Source organism: Chaetodon auriga, chromosome 21 (genome assembly GCF_051107435.1).
Source record: "Chaetodon auriga isolate fChaAug3 chromosome 21, fChaAug3.hap1, whole genome shotgun sequence".
In the NCBI taxonomy this organism is placed as follows: Eukaryota; Metazoa; Chordata; class Actinopteri; order Chaetodontiformes; family Chaetodontidae; genus Chaetodon; species Chaetodon auriga.
Window position 1 is genome coordinate 9871661 of NC_135094.1, and position 19937 is coordinate 9891597.

Consider the following 19937-nt stretch of genomic DNA (forward strand, 5'->3'; position numbering starts at 1 on the left):
TTGGAGAGGCACTGACATCTAGCGGCGCTGTCGAGAAAAGCAGGTTCGCCCATGAAGGCTTTGGCTTTTAGGCTTAGGGCACTGTACTTTTAAGCGAGGGCTAAGGTATTTGAGTCGGCAAAACTGCAGCTAGTTAATGGTAATAAGAGTAATTTCTTTACGACGGTAGCTCAACGCGCTACGTCTAGTTTGCGTTTAGCGCTTCCTGTTAGGTTAGCTTGTAAAGTTGATACCCGTTGGGATTTATAGTGTTAAAACCGCTTTAGCAGCCAACGACATCAAAAAGCCAGTTTAACGACTAATGTAACAACTTCTAAACAGTCAGTTTGGTGGGTCTCAGACATATTTTCTTTATCATAAAGCCTCTTGTTTGCTAGGTTAGTTAGCCTCTCCGAGGAGGACCTTTTGTGTCATGGTTGCCCACAGCAACAGAATGATGCTTTGTGCCTTGCTCTAGGCGAGCACTTCTGTGGTTTTGGTCTGTGATGGCAAATTATATATATGTGTGACTAGCGTTATACATTGTAATGTTATGTATGACTTCTGTGGCCAGAGCTGACTTCAGCTGAACTTTGAAACCATTACATAGCTTGTTGGATGTACATAGTAATCAATGGACGAAAATCAGACGAGCATGAAGAGGAAACACCCAAAAATATATCATCACTGAAATGTGAAACAACATTCGTACATGCAAATCGAGGTATGTGACATATCAGTTCTTTGATGATTGCCATGAAGTTGTTATTAAAGAGCGAACATGTGAGCAGATGATGTGACCATGTTTTCACATTATATGTGGATGTTTTCTGCAGTCAGGAGCTGGTAATGTTAAGAGCATTGTGTGGATATGCCTCCAGCATCAGCAGCACAAGCAGTATCTCCTAATGCAGATATAGGTATTATACAAATTTTGTTGTTGGACAGATTACATTCTCTGAGCATAGTGTTATGTCATACAATTTCTCTGTTGTATATTTGATACCATCCAGGTTTGGGTTTAAATTGGCTGCTGGGAGCTGACTATGAAAGGAAGAAGAATAAACTTCAACAGGAGCTTCAACAAGACTACAAACATTATATTGCCACGGTCTGATGATGTATATGAAAACCATCATTAAGACATATTTCACTAAGTCGCCTTTGTGTTGTGTTTTGCTGACTCGCCATACTGTGCTTCGTTGTCATGTTCCTCCTCCAGAAAAAGGATCTGAAACCTAGTGACCCTCATCCACAGCCCCAGGGTCTCTCCCTACCTATTGATGAGAAGATATCGGTTCAGGTGTGTGTCTGTGTGGGTACTTCAGTGAGTACATTTTTGCCATCGATAAAAATAACATAGCTGCTGCCCCTAACTTTTCCCCCCTGACTTGATATACCTTGCTCTCAAAAACACTGATGGAGTTAATATACTGCAGGGCTTCAATTTAAGTTGATATGAACTGTTGATTGTACAGGGCTTTGTGTCTCATGGCAACTACTGTCATTTACAAGGGCTTGCATACTTGTCAAAGCTTACTAAGGAGATGTGAGAGGAGATGAGACAGGTGATCAGAGGCCCAGTGGCCTAATGGATAAGGCATCAGCCTCCGGAGCTGGGGATTGTGGGTTCAAGTCCCACCTGGGTCGTGTGAGTCATCACTTGGGTGATGCAGCTGTTTATAGTTTAAGAGTAATTCACAGTGTCTGAATCTTTGAAAATCCCCACAATGCATGGGACATGCAGCTTAACTTAATACAGTCTATGATAAATTACGTTCAATGCTCTATCCCAACCTGTTTTCAAGATAATCTGAACCCCACAAAAGCATCTGCCACACTAATGTCTCAGTCAAGCCATGGGAAATCCTGTTTCCTTTAAACAGTTACTGCAAACTCAAAATTTCTTTCTCTCACAGGAAAAACTAAGACAGGAGAGAAATAAAGAGTACAACCTGTTCCTACGGGAACAAGCTCAAATCAGAAGGTTAAAGAGGGGAACACCTCCCATCGCTTCAAAGGTAATGAGAAAAATCATTAAAAACCAAGCACCTTGATAGCTGCATTTTTGGCAAATTATAGCAATTCAAATATATCGAACACCCTGAACAAAAGTCATGGTTTCTAGATTTTTGTTATGTGTTCTAAAACCTTTTATAGAACATAAAAATGTTCTTTCCATGTTCATTTTTCAGCATGGACAGGTTCAAGGTTCAGGTGCTGTGTGCATTTCTTCTCCGGCTTCTCCTCCGCCCGTTCTCAACACTCATACAAACATACACCCTTCTCCCACTGAGCACCCAGCATCCAGGAGAGATGCTGCCACCCTGACAGAGGCACTGGATAATGGAACAAGGACAGGGACTCGGGGTCGTGGCCGGCGGGGTCGAAGGCGTTGGAGACTCCATAGACGGAAGGAGCCCTATAGCTCTGAGGAGGAGCTAACCTCAGACACAGAGGAGGAATTGGAGTTCAGACAAAGGAGGAGGCGAGGCAGACATACTCCAGAGCTTGAGTACAAAGAGAAGGGGACAACCACAGAACGCAGAACTAACAGGTGTGTCTTTTTTCTGTGCTATGATTTTGACATATATAGGCATAGACAGATGGTGACGTCTGATAATACAATTCCTCTTCTGCTGTCTTGTCTGTGTCTGTGGCAGAGCTCCTCAGAACACAAAGGAGGTGGAGGCCCCTGTTGATCATTATCAGAGCAGCAATGAATGGGCTTGGAAGTCAGAGTAAGCAAGATGATTATTTCTATACATTCACATCTCTGTCTGCTCAGGTTTAGAGGAGAAGGTGAGGCGAGGTTATCACTGCGTCGATAAGCTCATTATTAGAGAGTAGGTTATCTGCTCTGTCTCATAGATATCCCACATCCCCTGGGTCCGCAAATTGTATCTGGGTGACTCAGGCTTTAACCACTTAATTGTAATACATTTCCTTGCTGCGCTTAGTAAGATCTGCAGTAAATCATTTGCAGCTCTTCCCTCATTTTTTACCCTTAGGTATCAGGCGATCCGTGGGTCTTGGAATACCCGTCGAGGCCGCGACGTACCTCTTCCCAGAATGGTCTTAGTTTAGAGCTTGACCAGACTATGGAAGTGATTGTCCAATTGTGCTCCACAATTTCTCCAGCATTTGTTAGTGTGGGTTGGGCCCATCTTTGCCACGATCTGTGGTGTTTTGAATATACATAGCAATAACTGTCCATTTGAATTCCCTTCATGTGTTTGAGCTGGTTACAGAGTGTGCTTCAAAGCACGTTTACCCTCCAGTCCTCCCTTGATATCTCTTGATATCTCCCATACTTTCTCCAATTTGTACTGAGCTATTTGCATTCATGAGTAAAAGTCTTCCCTCATCATTCCCCAATTTTCAATTTATCAAGACTTTCTCTGCTCCTGTGGGATTTACAATTGTGTCCCCGTCTCAGCTGTTAATACCTGTACATAACATATTCTGACCATGCTTTGCCTCCTTTATATGATTATTATTTCTGTGTACAGCTCTGGTCGACTGCAGCAGTCAGATTAATGCTGAAACAGAATTATCCTTGATAGTAACAGCATTCATATGCAGAGCTGGACAGCCAATAACATCCTCCTGGACAGTTGCATATATTTTTCTCAATCAATAAAGCAATCTGATGGAATGAGCCAACACAGGGTAACTGTAACACAAGTCATGTATTGACAAGTGCTGCCATACTCAGTTATTGCTCTCCAGCACTTCCAGCACATCCTGTTGCCTTTCATTGTTTCCGTTTATTCCATTGAGTTGAGCTGCACTCAGTATGCCGTTAACGTGTGTGGCGGTGATGGAGGGTGAGCCTTGGCCCAGCTCCAGGTAAACAATTACTCACCCCAGTTGTATCAGAGGAGCTGGATTGATTGGAGAATGAGGCTTTGCTCCCTGAATCGGAAACCAGAAAGCGCTGCAGGCAAACTGTGGCCAGTGTATGATGTAAAATGGAAGCTGGGCGTGGTTCAGAGTGGAGCTGACTGCTGAGCTGTTACCCTTATATGCTGTCAGTAATTGGACGACTCTTGTGGAGTATCTGGATCTGTCTTTGCATCTGTGTTTAACAGTCTGCAAATGCCAGACAGCAGAAGGATGGCTGCAAGATCTAGACCTGCTACCAGCAAAGATGAAGCAGAGTTTGCTACTGGACTCAAGATTGGTAAATACAGTTCTTATTGCATGGCATTTTTGGACACATATTGACTTGTGCAGTTATTGATGGAGTTTGTCACTTGAAATCCTTTTTCAGCACGATAGTTGACAGCACGTGTGTGTTTATGGCTCTCTGTTGTCATGCAGGAGCATCAGAAGAGCAGGCGGCCTCTCGGATGAGGAAAGAACAGTATAGGCAAGAGCTGCTGAAGCAAATTGCTGAACAGCAGAGAAACAGGATCAAGTGAGTATTTATCGACTAAATCATTTTCATTAGAGTAGTTTCAGCTGGCACTCCCCTGTGAGACAACAAGACACAAAGCATGCCATGATTTTTACCAGGGAGAAGAAGCTTGAGCTGAGGGTTGCTGCAACTGGAGCCAGCGACCCTGAGAAAGAGGTAGAGCAGCATGGCCAAACAGGCTAAAACTGATATGACATGATTACATGATGTGATTCTCTGAAGGCTCAATAAGCACATGTCACAAACTATTTATCACTATCATATATGGTATTGGATTTTTTGATTATGTTATTGCCTTGAGCGACACCTTATAATGAGCTTTTCTTAATATTTGTGGCCTGATTTCCTTTGATGGCTCTCCCGTGCATGATGCATCACCTCTTCCAGCCTGACAGAATGAAGCAGTTTGAGGCTGTAAATCAGCAATATGACAGCCGGAGACGAGATGTCCTGTACAAGCCAGGAATAAATCTGAAGGCCGTAGGGAAGGACCCAAATGCAAGGCCTAAAGATGACAAACCCACAGAGGACACGGAACAGAGAGGCCCCCCAGGAAAGTCCCAGTCGGACTACAGTGCAGCTCTCGGTCAGCTGACAGGGAAGAGAGTGCCAAGCTCTGGAACGAGAGCAGCACAAGGTGCCCCCTCGCTGGACTATTTTAATGAGGACTACCACAGGGACTTCTCAAACATGCTAGGGGAGGTGGCTCTCCCAAGGTAGCTCACCGTTGCTTTGTGTTACATGAATGAAGTTAACAACTCTGCTGCAAAGTCATGGCTGTTTCTGTGATTTTGTTTTTCAGGGTCACTGGCGTTCCTCCTCCTCCTCCTCCTCCTCCTCCTCCTCCTCCTCCTCCTACTGTAACCAATAATTACATGACTCCATATGATGCAGCTTATTACTACTATGGAACCAGGAATCCATTAGATCCTAATCTTCATTACAATCAGAGTACAGTATTACAACCATCTTTAAATGTTGTGACCTCTTTGCCTTATAGTAGAAATCATGTTCACTTTGCATTACTGCTGATCTTCTTTGAAGGCAGGCTGCCATGTTTTGGCATATTTGACTTGTGTTTTGTGAAACTGGTTTCCATTCATTTTACTGTGGTTCAAACATAGACTGTGTAACTTACATAATCCTTTTGCAGCAATGCAGCTTTAAGTGCAAGCTGACATGAAGTCTGCGCAAAAGAATGCAGCAGTAATATATTGACAAAAATGAAAGCGGTCATGATCTTCACCATTATGGGTCATTTACTGCATGTTGAATGAATTCTCTGCTTTTCATCAATTTTCATATTGTGTGCAAATGCTTTGAGGGAGGAAAAACACATTCAGAAATCTAAAATAATACTTTATGGCTTTAAAATTGCTCGGCAGTAATGTAAAGTATGCATTTATGCTGTAAACACTTGTATGGTCCACGGGCATTGCTGTGTCTTGTGTCTTCACGGTCATAAACTGACTTGCAGTATCTGGCAGTTTAACCTTAGATGGGAGTCATTCACATTGGCTTAAATAAACTCCCAGACCTCTCTATACAGAACTGTTGCCATTTATTATGGAGCCACTTTATCACCATATCAGTGGCCAAGAGGACTTGGCATAGCAATTCATAAATCTCATTTTACAGCAGAACTGATTTTATTACTAAGGGGATATACAGTTTATTGCATATGAGTTCAGCAGATCCAGATGGATCTCACTTCATCCAGCTGGTCTATTTGGTTGCATTTATTTTCTTTCCATTTTAATTTTGCTGCCAATTTTCTTCCCTGGTCTGAGCTCACAGAATTTTTTAATGTTGGGGGGAAAAAAGTTGGCAGACAGTTTCAGCAGATAGCTAATGAAGCTGTGAATGTCATTTGTTTTTATTAACTTGTCTTTTTGTATTTTCTTTACTAGATAGTCTGCCTCAAGGGGTGCAGCAGTCTGGGAATTTCCACAGTCCCCATCAAAGACCACCTCCTGTCAGACCCAGTGGCTGCACTGAGTCAGTGTCCATCCCACCACCGTGGTTTTGGCAATAGTTTTCTCAGATAATAAATTCAGTGTACACAAACTAAAACAATGTCAAAATAGATGCAACGCCTGCTCTTTACTCTGAAAATCAATATGCAGAGCGTGACAGCTTTTACATTCGTAGTTGTTTCTCTCTTCCAGAAGAGGGCCCTCACTGCATGTCTGTCAGTACCTCCTGTACATGCCTCCTCATTATTTCTCTGTCTGTGTGCTTGCAGAGCAACTGATCAGCACAGATCATCTCCCCTGGGTGTTGGAGAGCTTGCTGCAGACATGGCCAAGCAGAGGAGAGAGAGTGCACAGAGCTACCTAGAAGCACTCAGAGAGCAGGTACGACATCAGATCGACATCACCTGATCGCCATAAGCAGACCCCATGCTTTCATTCATAACAACTCGCTTCACAAATTAGTAATGACAGTTTGTGACCAAGAAGTGTGTTGGCCAGTGCCCATCTCCCAGTTCTGTTAGCTGGTAGTTAGATGTTTGGGTTGATGGATCAGCACACCGTGTGAAGAAATGCTAACTGTCACACTGACATGCTGCCAGTGATTGCTGTAACAGGCTCCTTGCTCTGTGCAGATACCAGAGGAAACCCAGACATTGACTTATTTTAAGGACAGATCAGATGTTTTGACAGTTACAGACCAGATTATGGTGGAGTCAGCATTTCCCGACAAGCAAAGAAATGCATCAACTTTTGAAACAGCCCGTCTTCCTTGTGTCCAGATCAAGGAAAGAGAGGACCGTAAAAGACGAGAGAAAGAAGAGAAGGAGCAATACGATGCCAAGCTAGAGGCCGAGATGGTGACATACAACACCTGGGGGAAAAGTGGGGGAGGTGATCCAATTAAGGACCAAAATGGCAACCTTGTTAGTGAGTTGGCTATCACTTTCCCTTTTACTGGGGTCTTCTAAGCCTGAGATGATGGATCATAATAAATACACAGCATGTCTTATCTATTTCTAAATGTTTCCGTTCCCTCAGGTGATCTGAGACAAATGCACAGGATCAATGAGGAGTCGTATAGGAATCCAGAGTCCAGGAATAGTGGACAGACGCAAAGCTTTTTGAGGAATGGACACAGTCCCCACCGCCTATCAGGTAGTATTCAGTCTCTCTGGGTGATTCCGCTTTGTAGATAGACTACTTTCTGTCTTACTTCTCCTTGCAGTTCTTGATCAGCCAACACAGCAGCTCCACATGCAAGACAGATACCAAGAAGACCTTAAACAACAGGTAGGTCACAGCCTTCAGCCTATGCAGGTAACTGGATGCTAATGGAGAGCATAGATAATACAGAATATGAAATGCTTTAGCCTGTGTCCCTTTTTTTTCTTTCATAAAATCTGATTACTTTTTTGGTTCAAACCATTTCAGTGTTCTGGAGCACTTTGAAGAAGTTGTAAATGAACTATAAATTTAACTGAGCTTTTTCTTTACCAACAGATAGAGGAAAACAAGCGAAAGCAGGAAGAGGAGAGAGAACGACTGAAGACTGAGGAGGAAAAAGAAGAGAAGCGGCTAGCAGAACAACGGGCTCGCATGCTGCAGGAATATGAGGAGGAACAAAGGAAGCAAAAGAAGGTTGAGGTGAGGAGTTCACCTCTTTGATGAAGAGCACTTCACCATCCCTCCGTCCTTACAGTTCAGGGCGTCTCCTCACGCTGGGCTTGCACTTGAGACACTGTTTTCTTTACTTTCTGCAGCATAGACTGGAAAGTTGGATCCATAAACCTAATACTCAACGCCAGGAGGAGGAAAAGAGGGTGAGGCGGGAGGAAGAGGCAGAGAGGAAGGTACCTGACAGCGCCAGCGTGAGAGAGGAGAAAAGAAAGCATTATGAGGTACAGTAAGCTGAAAAAATCAGTGGTACTGTAGCTTGCTGTTTTACTCAACACCTTGATCAAGGAATGCCATTATTTGCAGAGAGAGCCATCTCCTCCCATCCCAACCTTGCAGAGGAAGCAGGCGAATCTCGTGGCATCCAGACCTTCCTCTGCTGTGAGCCAACTCTCCTCCAGATCTGTAAGTCAGTTAGTAAACGGATGTAAATATTGACATCACTGCTGTTTTGATGGAAATGTAGAATATAAAAATGCCCACAATTTCCACTACAGGTGTGCGCTGTGTCAGCATCACACAACCCACCGGTCCCTGCCAAAATACCCCAGCCACAAGGCAAGACAGTTATCTGTACCCCACCCTCCATAAAAATCAAATGCCTGGCTGCTTGTAAATCATAAATGACCACTTAAACTCCCCTCGCTCCCCCTGCTTGCTTCAGATGGTCAGCAGGAAGTGATCAGAGAGCTGTCAGCCCTCCGTAGATACCTGAGGAAGGAGCAGAAACAACTGGAGGTTCAGCTGGGCCAGACTGATCGACAGGAGAGTTACTACTGTCCCCCCAACAGGTACTGAGTAATTTGCATAGAACTAACAGGGTTTTAGCATTTTCTTCTTAGCTAAAAGAATTGCCATTAGAGAACCAATTAGATGTGCTCCTCTCCTTCAGGTCCAATTTCACCTAATGCACCCCCAGATGCATTTAAGGTGAAGACACAGTACTAATTCTGTCTTGTTAAATGGCAATTTTGATTTACTATTTGTAGTTAAGGAGGCTTTCTTTGACTCTGAGCTAATGAAAGTGACCCAGGTCAAATTGGCAATCTTCTAATCTCCATTCAGATTAGTTTCAGGGGTTCATTACTGTAGTAATGTAACAGTAGGATTCCCAAAGGCAAATATTCTTTTCATCTGTCTTCGCTGCTCTAACCACCCTGAAAAACACATGTGACTTAGTTTGTGAGTAAATTCAGGACAGGAATGTACTACAAACAACTTTTAAAATCTTTGCTTATATTCAAACAAGTTTGCTGCAAATCATCAGAGAAATTCTTTTGAAATGCTGCCAATTCCACTGCTTTCCTTTGGTTCCAGTATAATCTGCTTACACACAAAGCCCCGTGCATTTATTCCTCCGAAAAGCATTTTGAAGTGCTTAACACACATAAAGCAGGTGTTAAGCCCTCACTATCTTAAAACAATGTTCACTTACCTCTTCTTGAATCCAGCCTAACCTACATGGACCAGTGTTTCAACTGGAACTGTATGCTCATTGTTACTGTGCACAACTGGAAAGCATTCGACATGGCGAACTGTTGGGACGTTCACAGGAAGGCATCTGTGTGTTATTTGAGGTAATTACCCTGTTTAAAGTGGGGTTTCCCTCCTTTGCTCAGGCCCAGAGGACAACCCAGAGTGGACGCCTTTGAATCGGTGCGCCAGCGAGCTGTTCAGCCATCAAGCAGGAGCCCCTCCTCTGGTGCTGCACATGTTAATGTGCAAAATATCAGGGAGTTCAACCAGCTTAAATGCAGAGGTAATGACTCTTTGCTGCAGTATCACAAGCAGTGAGCCTCAGCCTGTCAGTGGCTGTTCATTCCTTTTATATGGCCCTGAGGAAGAGGTCATTCAATGCACATACAAACCAGAAAGGTTTTTCATAGCGGTTACTTTTTCTGTGAAATTTTGCTTCATCTTACTTCTGTCACTCAGATGATAGTGGTGAACTTAACATCCTCCTTTGATGACAAGTTGGTCTATCCCGCTGAACTGAAACCAGTCAGACACTGTTTACTTTGCTTCTGTACTCTGAACCAAGCCGTTTTTCCAATTTTGAGAGAGCGATTGAAAAACCCTCCTAGCCTCAATCGTGGTTTTGATGTAAGGACAAGAGATGAGGATCGCTGCGGTCCTAAACCAGCTGGGCATTGCCAGATGGTTTAGACTTTCCAGAGCCTCATCAGTCCTCCGTCTCCCTCCAGCCACATTGAAACTTTAATCTCATGAGGTCACAGGAGGCATCCATCAGGGACGGGCAGTTTGGCAGCGTAAACAGAGAATGTGATGCAAGCGACCACGGAAATGGTTTTGGACGGGTTCCCAGACCGAGTTAATGCAGGGGTCTGAAAGACACTCAGAGCTCCAGCTTGTAAGACCAGCAAAATTGGAAGAAATGATACAAATCGAGCAAATCACTTATCAAACTTCCACATATAGAAATTGTGGCTTGATGCCAACGTTACATCTTAAAGCTGCATCAGATCCATTCTGTACAGTCAAACCTTGATGAAGAGGGAAGGATGCAGCCAGGCTGTGGAGCTGCTGAGTCACAGCCAAGATGCTGCTGAGAGTGGAGGAAAAAGGGAGGCAGTGAGGAAGCGGGCCATTAGAAACTACTCTCACAAATATGAAAAGTGTTGGTTTCTCTTTTAATGTCTGTCTCTGTCTGTGCCTCCTGACCTTACATTTCTTATTCTTTATTACTGTGCTAATGCAGCTGTTATGGCTGCATCAGTGGAAGGAAGCCACTTGATTGCTACTGTAGCACAGATGTGGGTCGATACCTTTCCTTTCTTTGTCAGACACAGCATCTCGTGAGGAGGTCCGTCACATGTACCCCGACCCTCCCACCGATGCGCAAAGTCTGGACATCCAACAGCAAGCGCTTCTTCGTGAACAGCAGCGCAAAATCAGGCTCATGAAGAGAGAGGAAGAGCACGGTCAGCCAGCACACACACACAAACACAAACTGTTCTTCAAACTGCTGCTCTTTAACTCATTGCTCTGTGTTTTGCTCCAGACGTTTTGGACCAGCAGTTGAGTGACTACCGTTCTGTGAGTGGTCATCACGTTTTAAATATGCGTTTTCATTGCAACAGCCTTGTCAAGAACATCTTGCACAGTTTACTGTTTTCTGGGTGAGTGTTTAATTGGTGTTTATTTCTTCTCTCAGAGGAACAAACCTGGACGTTACATCCACAGAGACTCCATGTTGCCATCTGAGACTACTTTTAATGGTAAGCCTGGCTAAACAGAGTCTGTTTGTTAAGACTTCCTCATCTTCTTTCAAGTATGAAGAAAGTGTTTACATCAATGGGGACACAATATGCTTTGGGGCCTTCTCTTTTTCTAAGGATTCAGACACTTTCCATAAAGGTGACACGGCTTGGGAGGTCAGCTACATACACCCTGACAATACCTCGCTGCAGCAGCCTGTGCGGCGGGCTAATTTCGCTCTTTGTCTCTGTGCCAGCTTAATTGTGGCGAATGCCAGCTTACGTCTCTGTGTTGCAGCTGGTGCCAGCGCTGGGTGCAAGGCACATATGCCAGCTGCGGGGTGGCGATAGCACAGTGCCAGCCATTGGGAATGAGGACAGTAGAAATTGTTAAAAAGCCTGATGCAGGAAGAGAAGCTTTTGAAGACTTTCTCTTGTACCATGTTCTGGTAGAAACCTTTGCTGAATGGACTGATTTTCACTGTTTCCATGTTACACATATCTGAATTGATATCCATAATCTCTGACCAGCTGCAACAAGGTTTGTGTAATGATATATGGCTTTTGGGCTTTGTCAGATGTCTATGGCGGTGATGCATGTGAAGAGCAGAGACCCCCGCAGCACTCAGCAGAGCACCAGGAGAGAGCAGCCCCACGAAGGAGACATGACTGTGATGTATGGTGCTGATCAGTAAATGGATTCTTTTGTTTGCTTCGGGGCAAAGCAATCTGAGTCGCTACAGTGTCAGAGCAGCATCCCTTTCTAATGCTTTCAAAACTGTTCGGCCCACTAGTTTTCTCAGTTTCCATTAACATTCCTCCCTCCGATCCCTTTTTATTCTGTACAGGAGGCGCCTGCGTCCAAGGATCAGAGGAATCGTAAGGTCCAGCCAGATGCTCAGTCTTTGCAGTCAGTGACTAGTTTGAACCTTGAACCTAAAGCCAAGGCTCACGACCAGCACTGCGCCAGAAGACGAGGCACTGGTGATCACAGCAGCAGATCAGGTGAGAGGGAATAACTATTGTTTAGAACAATTAAAACAAGTTAGAAATGATGCTTAAACAAAAGACTTATGCACATGCTGGATTTTGAGCATCCTTGTGATGGATAAGCTTCTGTGCTCTCCAGAGGGGCTGCCTGGTGATGAAGTGGATGTCTTCTCTCTGAGTTCTGCCCTGGAGAGGCGCGTCTCTGTGGAGACTGCAGCCACAGAGCCCTGGCTCCGGCCCGGCACGTCAGACGCTGCAAAACTCTCAGGCTGTAGGGAGACGCCAAACAGTAGGATGGATGCTCCACCCTGGCTGACACACCGCGTCACGTAGCTGCCATTACCTGGTGTCCAAGGATGGGAAACTGCACCGAGCGAGGCTCTTTGCCAGTTATCCTTTTCTTTGGATGCAGGTGGCTCTCCTGAGAATGTATATCATTGCTGTGTGATGCTTGTATCACTTTCCAGAGGACGACTTTATTAACCGTGGGAGTTGGTTAGATTGCATAGCTTCAAAAGCTTTTCAGTCTGAATGTCTGTTAGTTTAGAAGTATCTTCCACAAGACTCTTTCTCTCGGCATAAAAAGTGCACTTTCTACCTGCAATACAGAATTAACTGCTTAGAATTAAGCCATGAAAGTGTCATTATGTGTAAGCCTGTACCATAAACATATGTATGTTAATGTAGTTATTTTGGTTACAAAGTAAGTTTATTTCCTAATAAAAATGTTATTTTCATGTTGTTCTGGCTCGTCACTAATAGAGAAAAATGTCCAGCTAGCAGTTCGATCATTTAGAAGTCAGTGATTCAGCGTTTCAAATCAACCAAGTTCAAAAACTTTATTGACCTAGAACCTGATTAGAATGCCAGATGATGTATTGTACAGAAAGTTGTACATAATCTTTTTTGCAACATAGAAAACTTTACATTGCTGTATCATATACATTTTGTTTTCTACATCCATGAGCAGGAATGCATCCCATTCATACTTAAAGCACAGCTAACATTTGTCATCTTCTCTATACATATAACTCTCCCCAAAAATCAAAGAAAGAAAAACATTAAATATATTATTAACTTTTGATTTTGTACACAAGAGTGAAAACTAAACTCAAACATAAGAACAGACTAGTGACTCAAAAGCAGCTAGCATCAGGTCGCTCTCTTGTCTTCCAGTTTCAGACGCCCAGTTATCATCCATCTCCAATAAAAACCTAAGAACATATAAAATGGAATAATTTAACCCTTCACTTTCCACGGCCTTTGCTCAATTATAAATCATTCTTGTATCTGCAGGAGATGGTACAGTCAAATAAATTATCACAAAAGTAAAATCTCCAGTGCATTCAAAAAAGAGATCAAGTGCAGCAAATTCAGAGGAGGAAAAACATAAACAAAAATAAATGAAATCTAGTGTTATAAGATTATATTACATAGCGGCAGATCTGTACAACTAGTTTCATCCAAGAGGCTATCAATACTAATGTTAGCCATCTGCGGTGCAGACAGAAAGATCATTACTATCAACGTGTGACAAATGCCACATTTCATAGTTACTAAATATGTCTTTTTGCATGTTGTTGAAACCATTCATTCTTTACTTTTTAAATATACAGTAAGAAGCACACATTGTTTGAAATATATTCCTTCTGAGCAGATCAGAGATTTTGGGAATCGTCAGTAGTTTTATCCAGTGGATGCGTCGCTACACCTTGTACGAGACATTACTGTACTCATCAAGTACTCCGTCTGTTTGTGTGTGTGTGTGTGTGTGTGTGTGGTGACGGGGGTTAAGGGTGCGGGTGGGTGGTAGCAGATAGCCGACTGATAATCAGCCGTCTAAGTCAAGTGTTCGGCATGAACCACGTGGAGAGCCCTGAGGTGACGCAGGGCCGCAGCTCACGGTCGCACGGATCTGCGGTGGAGGTCTCAGTCGAGCTCCGGCTTCCATGCTGTTTGCGGCGCAGCGTCACTGGGCCTCCTCCCCGGCCTCCTCCCCGACCTCTGTGTCGGCCTCCTGCTCAACTGGTGCCGGCTGAGGTTCTGGCTCGGGCTCAGGCAGCTGTGCGATGTGAAACACGAGGCCGATGCGCAGGTAGAACTTTCTCAGAACGGCCCGGAGCTCGGGGATCAGGTCGAACTGCATGATCTCGCACAGCAGAGGGTAGTACCTGGACGCGTGGGCCTTGAACTGAAGGTGAAGGAGGGAAGAGAGAGAGAGAGAGTGAGAGATAATAATAGAAATAATGTTATTTCTAGCTATCAGACCAAGCTGTAAACCGTCACCACGCCACCTCAGTCAGGAAATGGCGTCATCGAGCGTTTCGACTCCTTACCCTTTCATCACTGATCTTCAGCACCTTGGTGAGGAAGAGCAGCAGCAGGTTGGTCCAGGCCTCTCTGTGGCTTTCTGAGGTCAGAGCCAGGAAGTATGCAACAGCCTCGCTGCACACGCTACGACACACACAGACAAAGAGGCACATTTCAGAAGTGGATATTTACATGTCGGGAGGACAAACAGAGAGGTGGATTATTATGGAAAAGCAGCCTTAAGGTCTTTCTGAAGTCAGTCTGGTTAACTCTCTGCAAATAGCACAAAAACTGCACAGCAAACTGAAAATGGCTGACTTCCTCTTGTGTTTCGGGTACGGCTCCGAGAGGCCGGAGCTGTGTTGTTCCGTGTCGTGTCTGCTTCTCTGCCTCACTTATGGCCTGAGAAACTGGCGCGATGGCGACCATGAAGACTGTTTTTGCTCAGTAACTGCTAATTAAAGCCACTGACTGAGGCTATTATGAAAACAATTAAGACCCTTTTCTTCACAGTTGAAGCTTGAGGGGAACTGCCGCGACCTCTGACCTTGCTCCTCGAACCCCGCGGCCGTCTTCTGACATCGACGCCATCTGTTAGCCATTCACCCCCCCACACACACACACTCTCTCTCTTGCACTCCAATCTCTGCGGCCTAATCGCCTCCCAAATCTGCTTTGCACTCTCCACCATTCAGGGCCTCTGGTGTGTGTAATTTTAAGAATAAATGTGTGTCTGTGTTGCCTGTGGACGACAGGATGATGAACGTTTGCGAAACGGGGAAGGAACACAAAATACAGGCGTGATGACACGTAACAGTGTCTCATTGAATTAGGATTTCTGAGTCACTCACACATGAAGGCACCATCCTCCCTCCTCCTCCTCCTCCTCCTCTTTCTCATCTTGCATCTAATAATGAATCCAAGTAGGAGAGACAGGCAATGATTCTGCTTTATCTTGACATCATCATCAATTCGAGGGCGAGGCTGGGAGAGAAAGGAGGTGATGGCTGTTTGTGAGGCGCTGAATAAAGATGCAGCGATGACAGCGGTGCTGACTGAACAATGAAACATCAGCGCGCTGATTCTTTTGGATCTATACAGCAGACGGCATCCGTTTCAGAGAAGTGCAGAGCTGTGCAGACGCTGCGCCTCTGCCACGAATAACCGACTGTAGATAGTGACATCAAAACAGCCTCTCCTCTTCTCCTCCTCTCCGCCTCTCAGGGCCGGCGTCTTTTTCAGTTCTCCTTCCTCTGAGGTGGCTATTGACAGCTCTGCCCGGAGAAGTGTGATTTCTTACTTCCCACATTGGGGCTAGCGACGGCAGATGTGTGAGAGACGTCTTGGGCTTTAACCCCAGTTTGACCGATGAATCAGTCCTCAGCTCAGAGATACGCATATACTCACACGCACACACAGACCAGAGGGTGGAGCGAACTGATGACTACCAGTCGATATTAATATTTCACAGGCGTATTGGCTAAAAAATCCCTGATAGGGTGCCAATTGATTCTGCAGCAATGATAGTAAAAGGAGCCTGGAGCATTTTCAAAAACTAAAACCTGCCCTCAAGACTGAGGGTGATTAAAATCATTCATTTCTTCTCATTTTCTACAGGATGTATAAGTAAAAATAACAACAAAAGGGAGACTGCATCTGACCAGAAATTCCCAAGATCCTCTATCTCAGGCACACACCTAATTAAATTACTAAGCCAGTTTATTCAAGCAGAGCTTCTGCAGGAGGAAGTCTGAATCATCACGTTTCCACTGCAAAACTAGCAGCTACAAAACCACCAATTACCTTCTGAGCTCTGTCAAATTGAGAGCACATTTTCAGGCAACTGCACACATAAATTGCAACTGTGTCTTAATGTATGTTTAACAGGAGTAGTGGACTCTGCAGAGGGCATCATTAGTGGGAGGAAAAGAAGCCGCACCACAACAGAATCCGCTATAAACACCAGCAGTTTCACTTGTCAGGGGAGTCTGCAGTGCTACGCCTGCTAATGTGGTGGTCACTCACAAATGCATCTCTGTGCACTTCAGTCATGTTCTGTGGGCACAGTCACAGGGGGACTGAAGGTTAACTGCAATGATGAGTGCCAGAATAATAAGAGTGTTGCAGCAACTCAGAAATCGCATTAAATATCGATGGAGGAAGTCGAGTAGGTGTAATCCTCAGATCCACCGACAACCATCCACGACCACTGAAGGCTCAGCAGCTGTGGTGGGACATGAATGCGTCTAGTGTTTGTTCCTTACTTGAGCAGCCGTCTCTGGACCTCCTCCCAGGCGTCCTGCCGGCTCTCGTCTGTGTACATGCGAAACAGGATGCGCAGGCCGCACGCCAGGCTGCTGGTCTCCTGCTTCAACAGGTTGGGCTTCGACTTCCCTTTGAAACCTTGAACACGGGCGCGTACAGACGCACGGTTACAGTCACAGACGTGATGCATTATCCCCAAAGTGCCAATCACAGGCTGACATTCCTGCCCTACCTGCTTTCCACAGTAAGGTCCTCTGCTCGTTGTTGGAGTTGAAGGCCTTGGCGAAGCAGTGCGACTCCAGCAGGCAGTCCAGCAGCTTGAAGAGCTGTTCTGAGGTCAGGTAGCGATACATGCCCTGGTCCTGGATCTCCACTGGGATGTCTGCTGCGTTCAAAGCATCCCGCTTCCAAACGACAAACACGTGACAGATTATTCAAACAAAAAGGGTCCAGCATGCTAATAATGGAAGTCCATGGTATTGGTCGGCAGTCGAAATGAATTTGACTGAATCTGACTTGAATTGAATCACATGCACAGAAATACAGACAAAGACAAGGAAAAGTGATTCTGTCATTGCATCACGTTTGTACCTGAGCAGCAGCAAAGTTCTCAGCATCTTCCTTCTTACTGGTGGCGGGAAAAAACACGATGTTATCAATCGTCTGGATCAGCTCCAGCTGCACGACGCACTTTATCAGCAAGGCTGAGAATAAGCGCTGCTCCTGGACCCCTGTGGAACACACAGGCAAACTCCCGTCAGAACACACGCACACACACGCAGAGTCAAGTCTGTGAGTGAGGCGACAGGCTTACTCGTGGGGGTCCTGCTCCTCGAGCCGTCCTCGCCCAGGCCTGAGGCGGAGCTGTACTGACTCTGCCGGCGGCTCTCCATGGCAGCCCTATCAGCGCTGCTAATGGAGTGCTGGTCCTCAGAGCGGGACTGAATATCAACTGACTTCTGGGAAATGGAGTCCTGAGAGAAAAGTGGGCAGAGTTACTGAACACCTGTGCAGACATACATATTCACCATTAACTATTTACTTAGTATCATGTATATAAAGCACAAGAGGTTTTCCTCAATAAGCCTCTAATTACTGCTTATTGATAGTAAGTAAGGAAGTTGTCGTACATGAATTATGATCTTATTAAGTGAACCCTAACCCCCTAAGTGCTTCATAATGCTACTAATGTGCATGTGAAAGAACACAAATATTTTGTTTCCTAGCAGTAAAATTCTCAACGAGACGTGTAGAACACCTACTGAAAATGAAGAAAAATATGTTATGCTAACAGGAATGACCATCACAGATGCAAGCGCCACAACAAACGGTGATTCATTCGCATGCAAAACAGAGAAACGCTGCACTTCCTCACCAGCTGTTTGTCTGACAGGCTCTGTGCTGTCAGGTGTTCTCCCTCTGCTCCTGCTGGTCTCCATGTTAACAGCCTGAAAAACAGTTTACTCAATAAATCACACTCATTCCTGGACCGAGTAACAAACAACTAACAACTTCCAGGCTACAAAAATGACCTGAGCCAGAGCCGTCAAGCCAAACAAGGTCTTTGCTGATGGATATTTTCCATTCCTTTTCTAAATATCTGTTTGCATTTACAAAAAAAAAATCAGATTACATAAGAAATTCTTCGCTAACTGAGGAGGAATTAAGCGCAGGCTGGCTTCTTTTCTGACTTGTGGAGGAGGCAGTTTTACATGGAGTGCAGCAGCTTACGCGTGTGGGATGGTGGTCTTGAAGATGTCCAGCATGCAGTTACACGTCTTGTCCCAGGTCTCCGGCGAGAATTTCTCTCCATTCAGGATGACCACGTTCTCCAGACAGTTGGTGCCTGAGCGGGCGAGCTGCTCGTTATCTACAGACGCACGGACGGAGAGGAGGGAGAGGCAGGGGAAGGGTTGATTAAAAAAGGTAAGCTGTATCTCTCTAGTCTCTAGAGATTTCTGCCTTTTTATCCATTTTTCCAACAACCCCAAAAATACTAAAAACATTTATTGATTATTTGCTTAACCCTAATCCTTTTCTAAAGTGACGGCCCAGCACTGATGCAGCACACAAAAGCTCAGAGGCAATCTTTCTGCTCTGCCGCTGCAGCTGATGCCGGTCTTTACTCCTGTTTGATCCCCGCCGCTGCACACAAAGTCAGCTCAAAGATGCCAGAAATGTTGTGTGAAGATAAATATGACTGGAGACAGAGAGGGCTGCCGTGTGCTCACCTTGCTGCACACACCAGTAGAGCTGAGCCAGAATATCATCCAACAGGACGTCACTGAGAGACTCAAAGTACTGGGTGAAGACGTCACAGATGGCATAAAGTGCATGGTTGCAGGTGGTGGTCATCCACTCTGCTTTCTGAGGGGGGCAACGTCAGAGAGAAGTGTACAATACCGCAGCTTAGAGACTGTTTTTTGCTATTTGAGACTCTCATCTAAAACTATAACTGGATTTGAAACAGCTGTTGAGGATGAAGGACGTGTTGTGTACCTCAGTCTGCTGCTCGGGGAGCTTCATGTTGTCAAAGATCCTGAAGACGATTCTGAAGAGGTCTTGCCACCAGTGCTTCTCAAAGGTGTGCCCGTAAGTTTTCATCACTTCAAACATCACCGTCAGCCCCCTGGGAAATACACACGCACACACACTGGCCTTTACCTTGGAGCTACAGCTGACATTTGCTTGAGCACAACATGCAGTCTCCTCTTCTTCAGCTGGACTGTGCCTGTGCTTGTCTTTACACTCATTTAAAATCTAAAGGAACAGGCGTTAGAACACCCAGTTTGATCCCTTCGATGATGCTCAACGTATAGCAGGTTACGCTGGTGATCCCCGGCCTACCTGGTCCTGACATCCAGCTTACACCTGTTGATGATGCAGGAGAGTTCGAAGAGGATGGGAAACCAGCCCCGCACCCACACACGGTCCTCGGGCGCTACATTCATGTCATCACTGGTGTAGTCTTTGAAGGCCTGATAGAGAAATAAAAACCATGTTTAATGCTGTGCCAGGGCTGCCTGTAGGGGAGAATTAACCCTCCTGAGCAAATACACTTTCCCTGCGTGCTGTGGGTGGCCCTGATATACACTATACCCA

The 19937-nt window shown here is 45.1% G+C and overlaps 2 protein-coding genes and 1 non-coding gene across 6 annotated transcripts in view; 2 read left to right on the forward strand and 1 right to left on the reverse strand.

Annotated features, from left to right (window-relative positions):
* The first annotated feature begins 463 nt into the window (after positions 1-463).
* Positions 464-12997, forward strand: cspp1a (centrosome and spindle pole associated protein 1a). The gene is made up of 29 exons (XM_076761101.1): positions 464-703; positions 816-899; positions 993-1090; positions 1202-1282; positions 1899-2000; positions 2175-2536; positions 2643-2720; positions 4074-4165; positions 4306-4402; positions 4501-4558; positions 4790-5118; positions 5205-5353; positions 6313-6400; positions 6648-6759; positions 7158-7305; positions 7417-7533; positions 7604-7668; positions 7879-8022; positions 8139-8276; positions 8359-8457; positions 8550-8610; positions 8717-8843; positions 9672-9811; positions 10857-10994; positions 11075-11109; positions 11228-11291; positions 11849-11946; positions 12119-12275; positions 12400-12997. The coding sequence occupies exons 2-29, from the start codon at positions 851-853 to the stop codon at positions 12591-12593; spliced, it is 3420 nt and encodes a 1139-aa protein (XP_076617216.1). The 5' UTR covers positions 464-703; positions 816-850; the 3' UTR covers positions 12594-12997.
* trnar-ccg (transfer RNA arginine (anticodon CCG)) lies at positions 1557-1629 on the forward strand. The gene has a single exon. It is a non-coding gene; the product is annotated as a tRNA-Arg (tRNA).
* Positions 12998-13084: 87 nt separating the features above from the next.
* Positions 13085-19937, reverse strand: part of arfgef1 (ADP-ribosylation factor guanine nucleotide-exchange factor 1 (brefeldin A-inhibited)) — a 45623-nt gene continuing 38770 nt past the window's right edge. For all 4 annotated transcript variants that reach the window (XM_076761100.1, XM_076761099.1, XM_076761098.1 and 1 more), the window contains 11 exons: positions 19683-19813; positions 19335-19464; positions 19067-19202; positions 18567-18705; positions 18211-18283; positions 17650-17809; positions 17427-17566; positions 17068-17239; positions 16835-16973; positions 14597-14714; positions 13085-14451 (listed from right to left, as the gene is read on the reverse strand). In XM_076761100.1, the coding sequence (XP_076617215.1) occupies positions 14230-14451; positions 14597-14714; positions 16835-16973; positions 17068-17239; positions 17427-17566; positions 17650-17809; positions 18211-18283; positions 18567-18705; positions 19067-19202; positions 19335-19464; positions 19683-19813 (1560 nt within the window). In that variant the 3' untranslated portion in view covers positions 13085-14229. The remainder of the gene's footprint in view (positions 14452-14596; positions 14715-16834; positions 16974-17067; positions 17240-17426; positions 17567-17649; positions 17810-18210; positions 18284-18566; positions 18706-19066; positions 19203-19334; positions 19465-19682; positions 19814-19937) is intronic.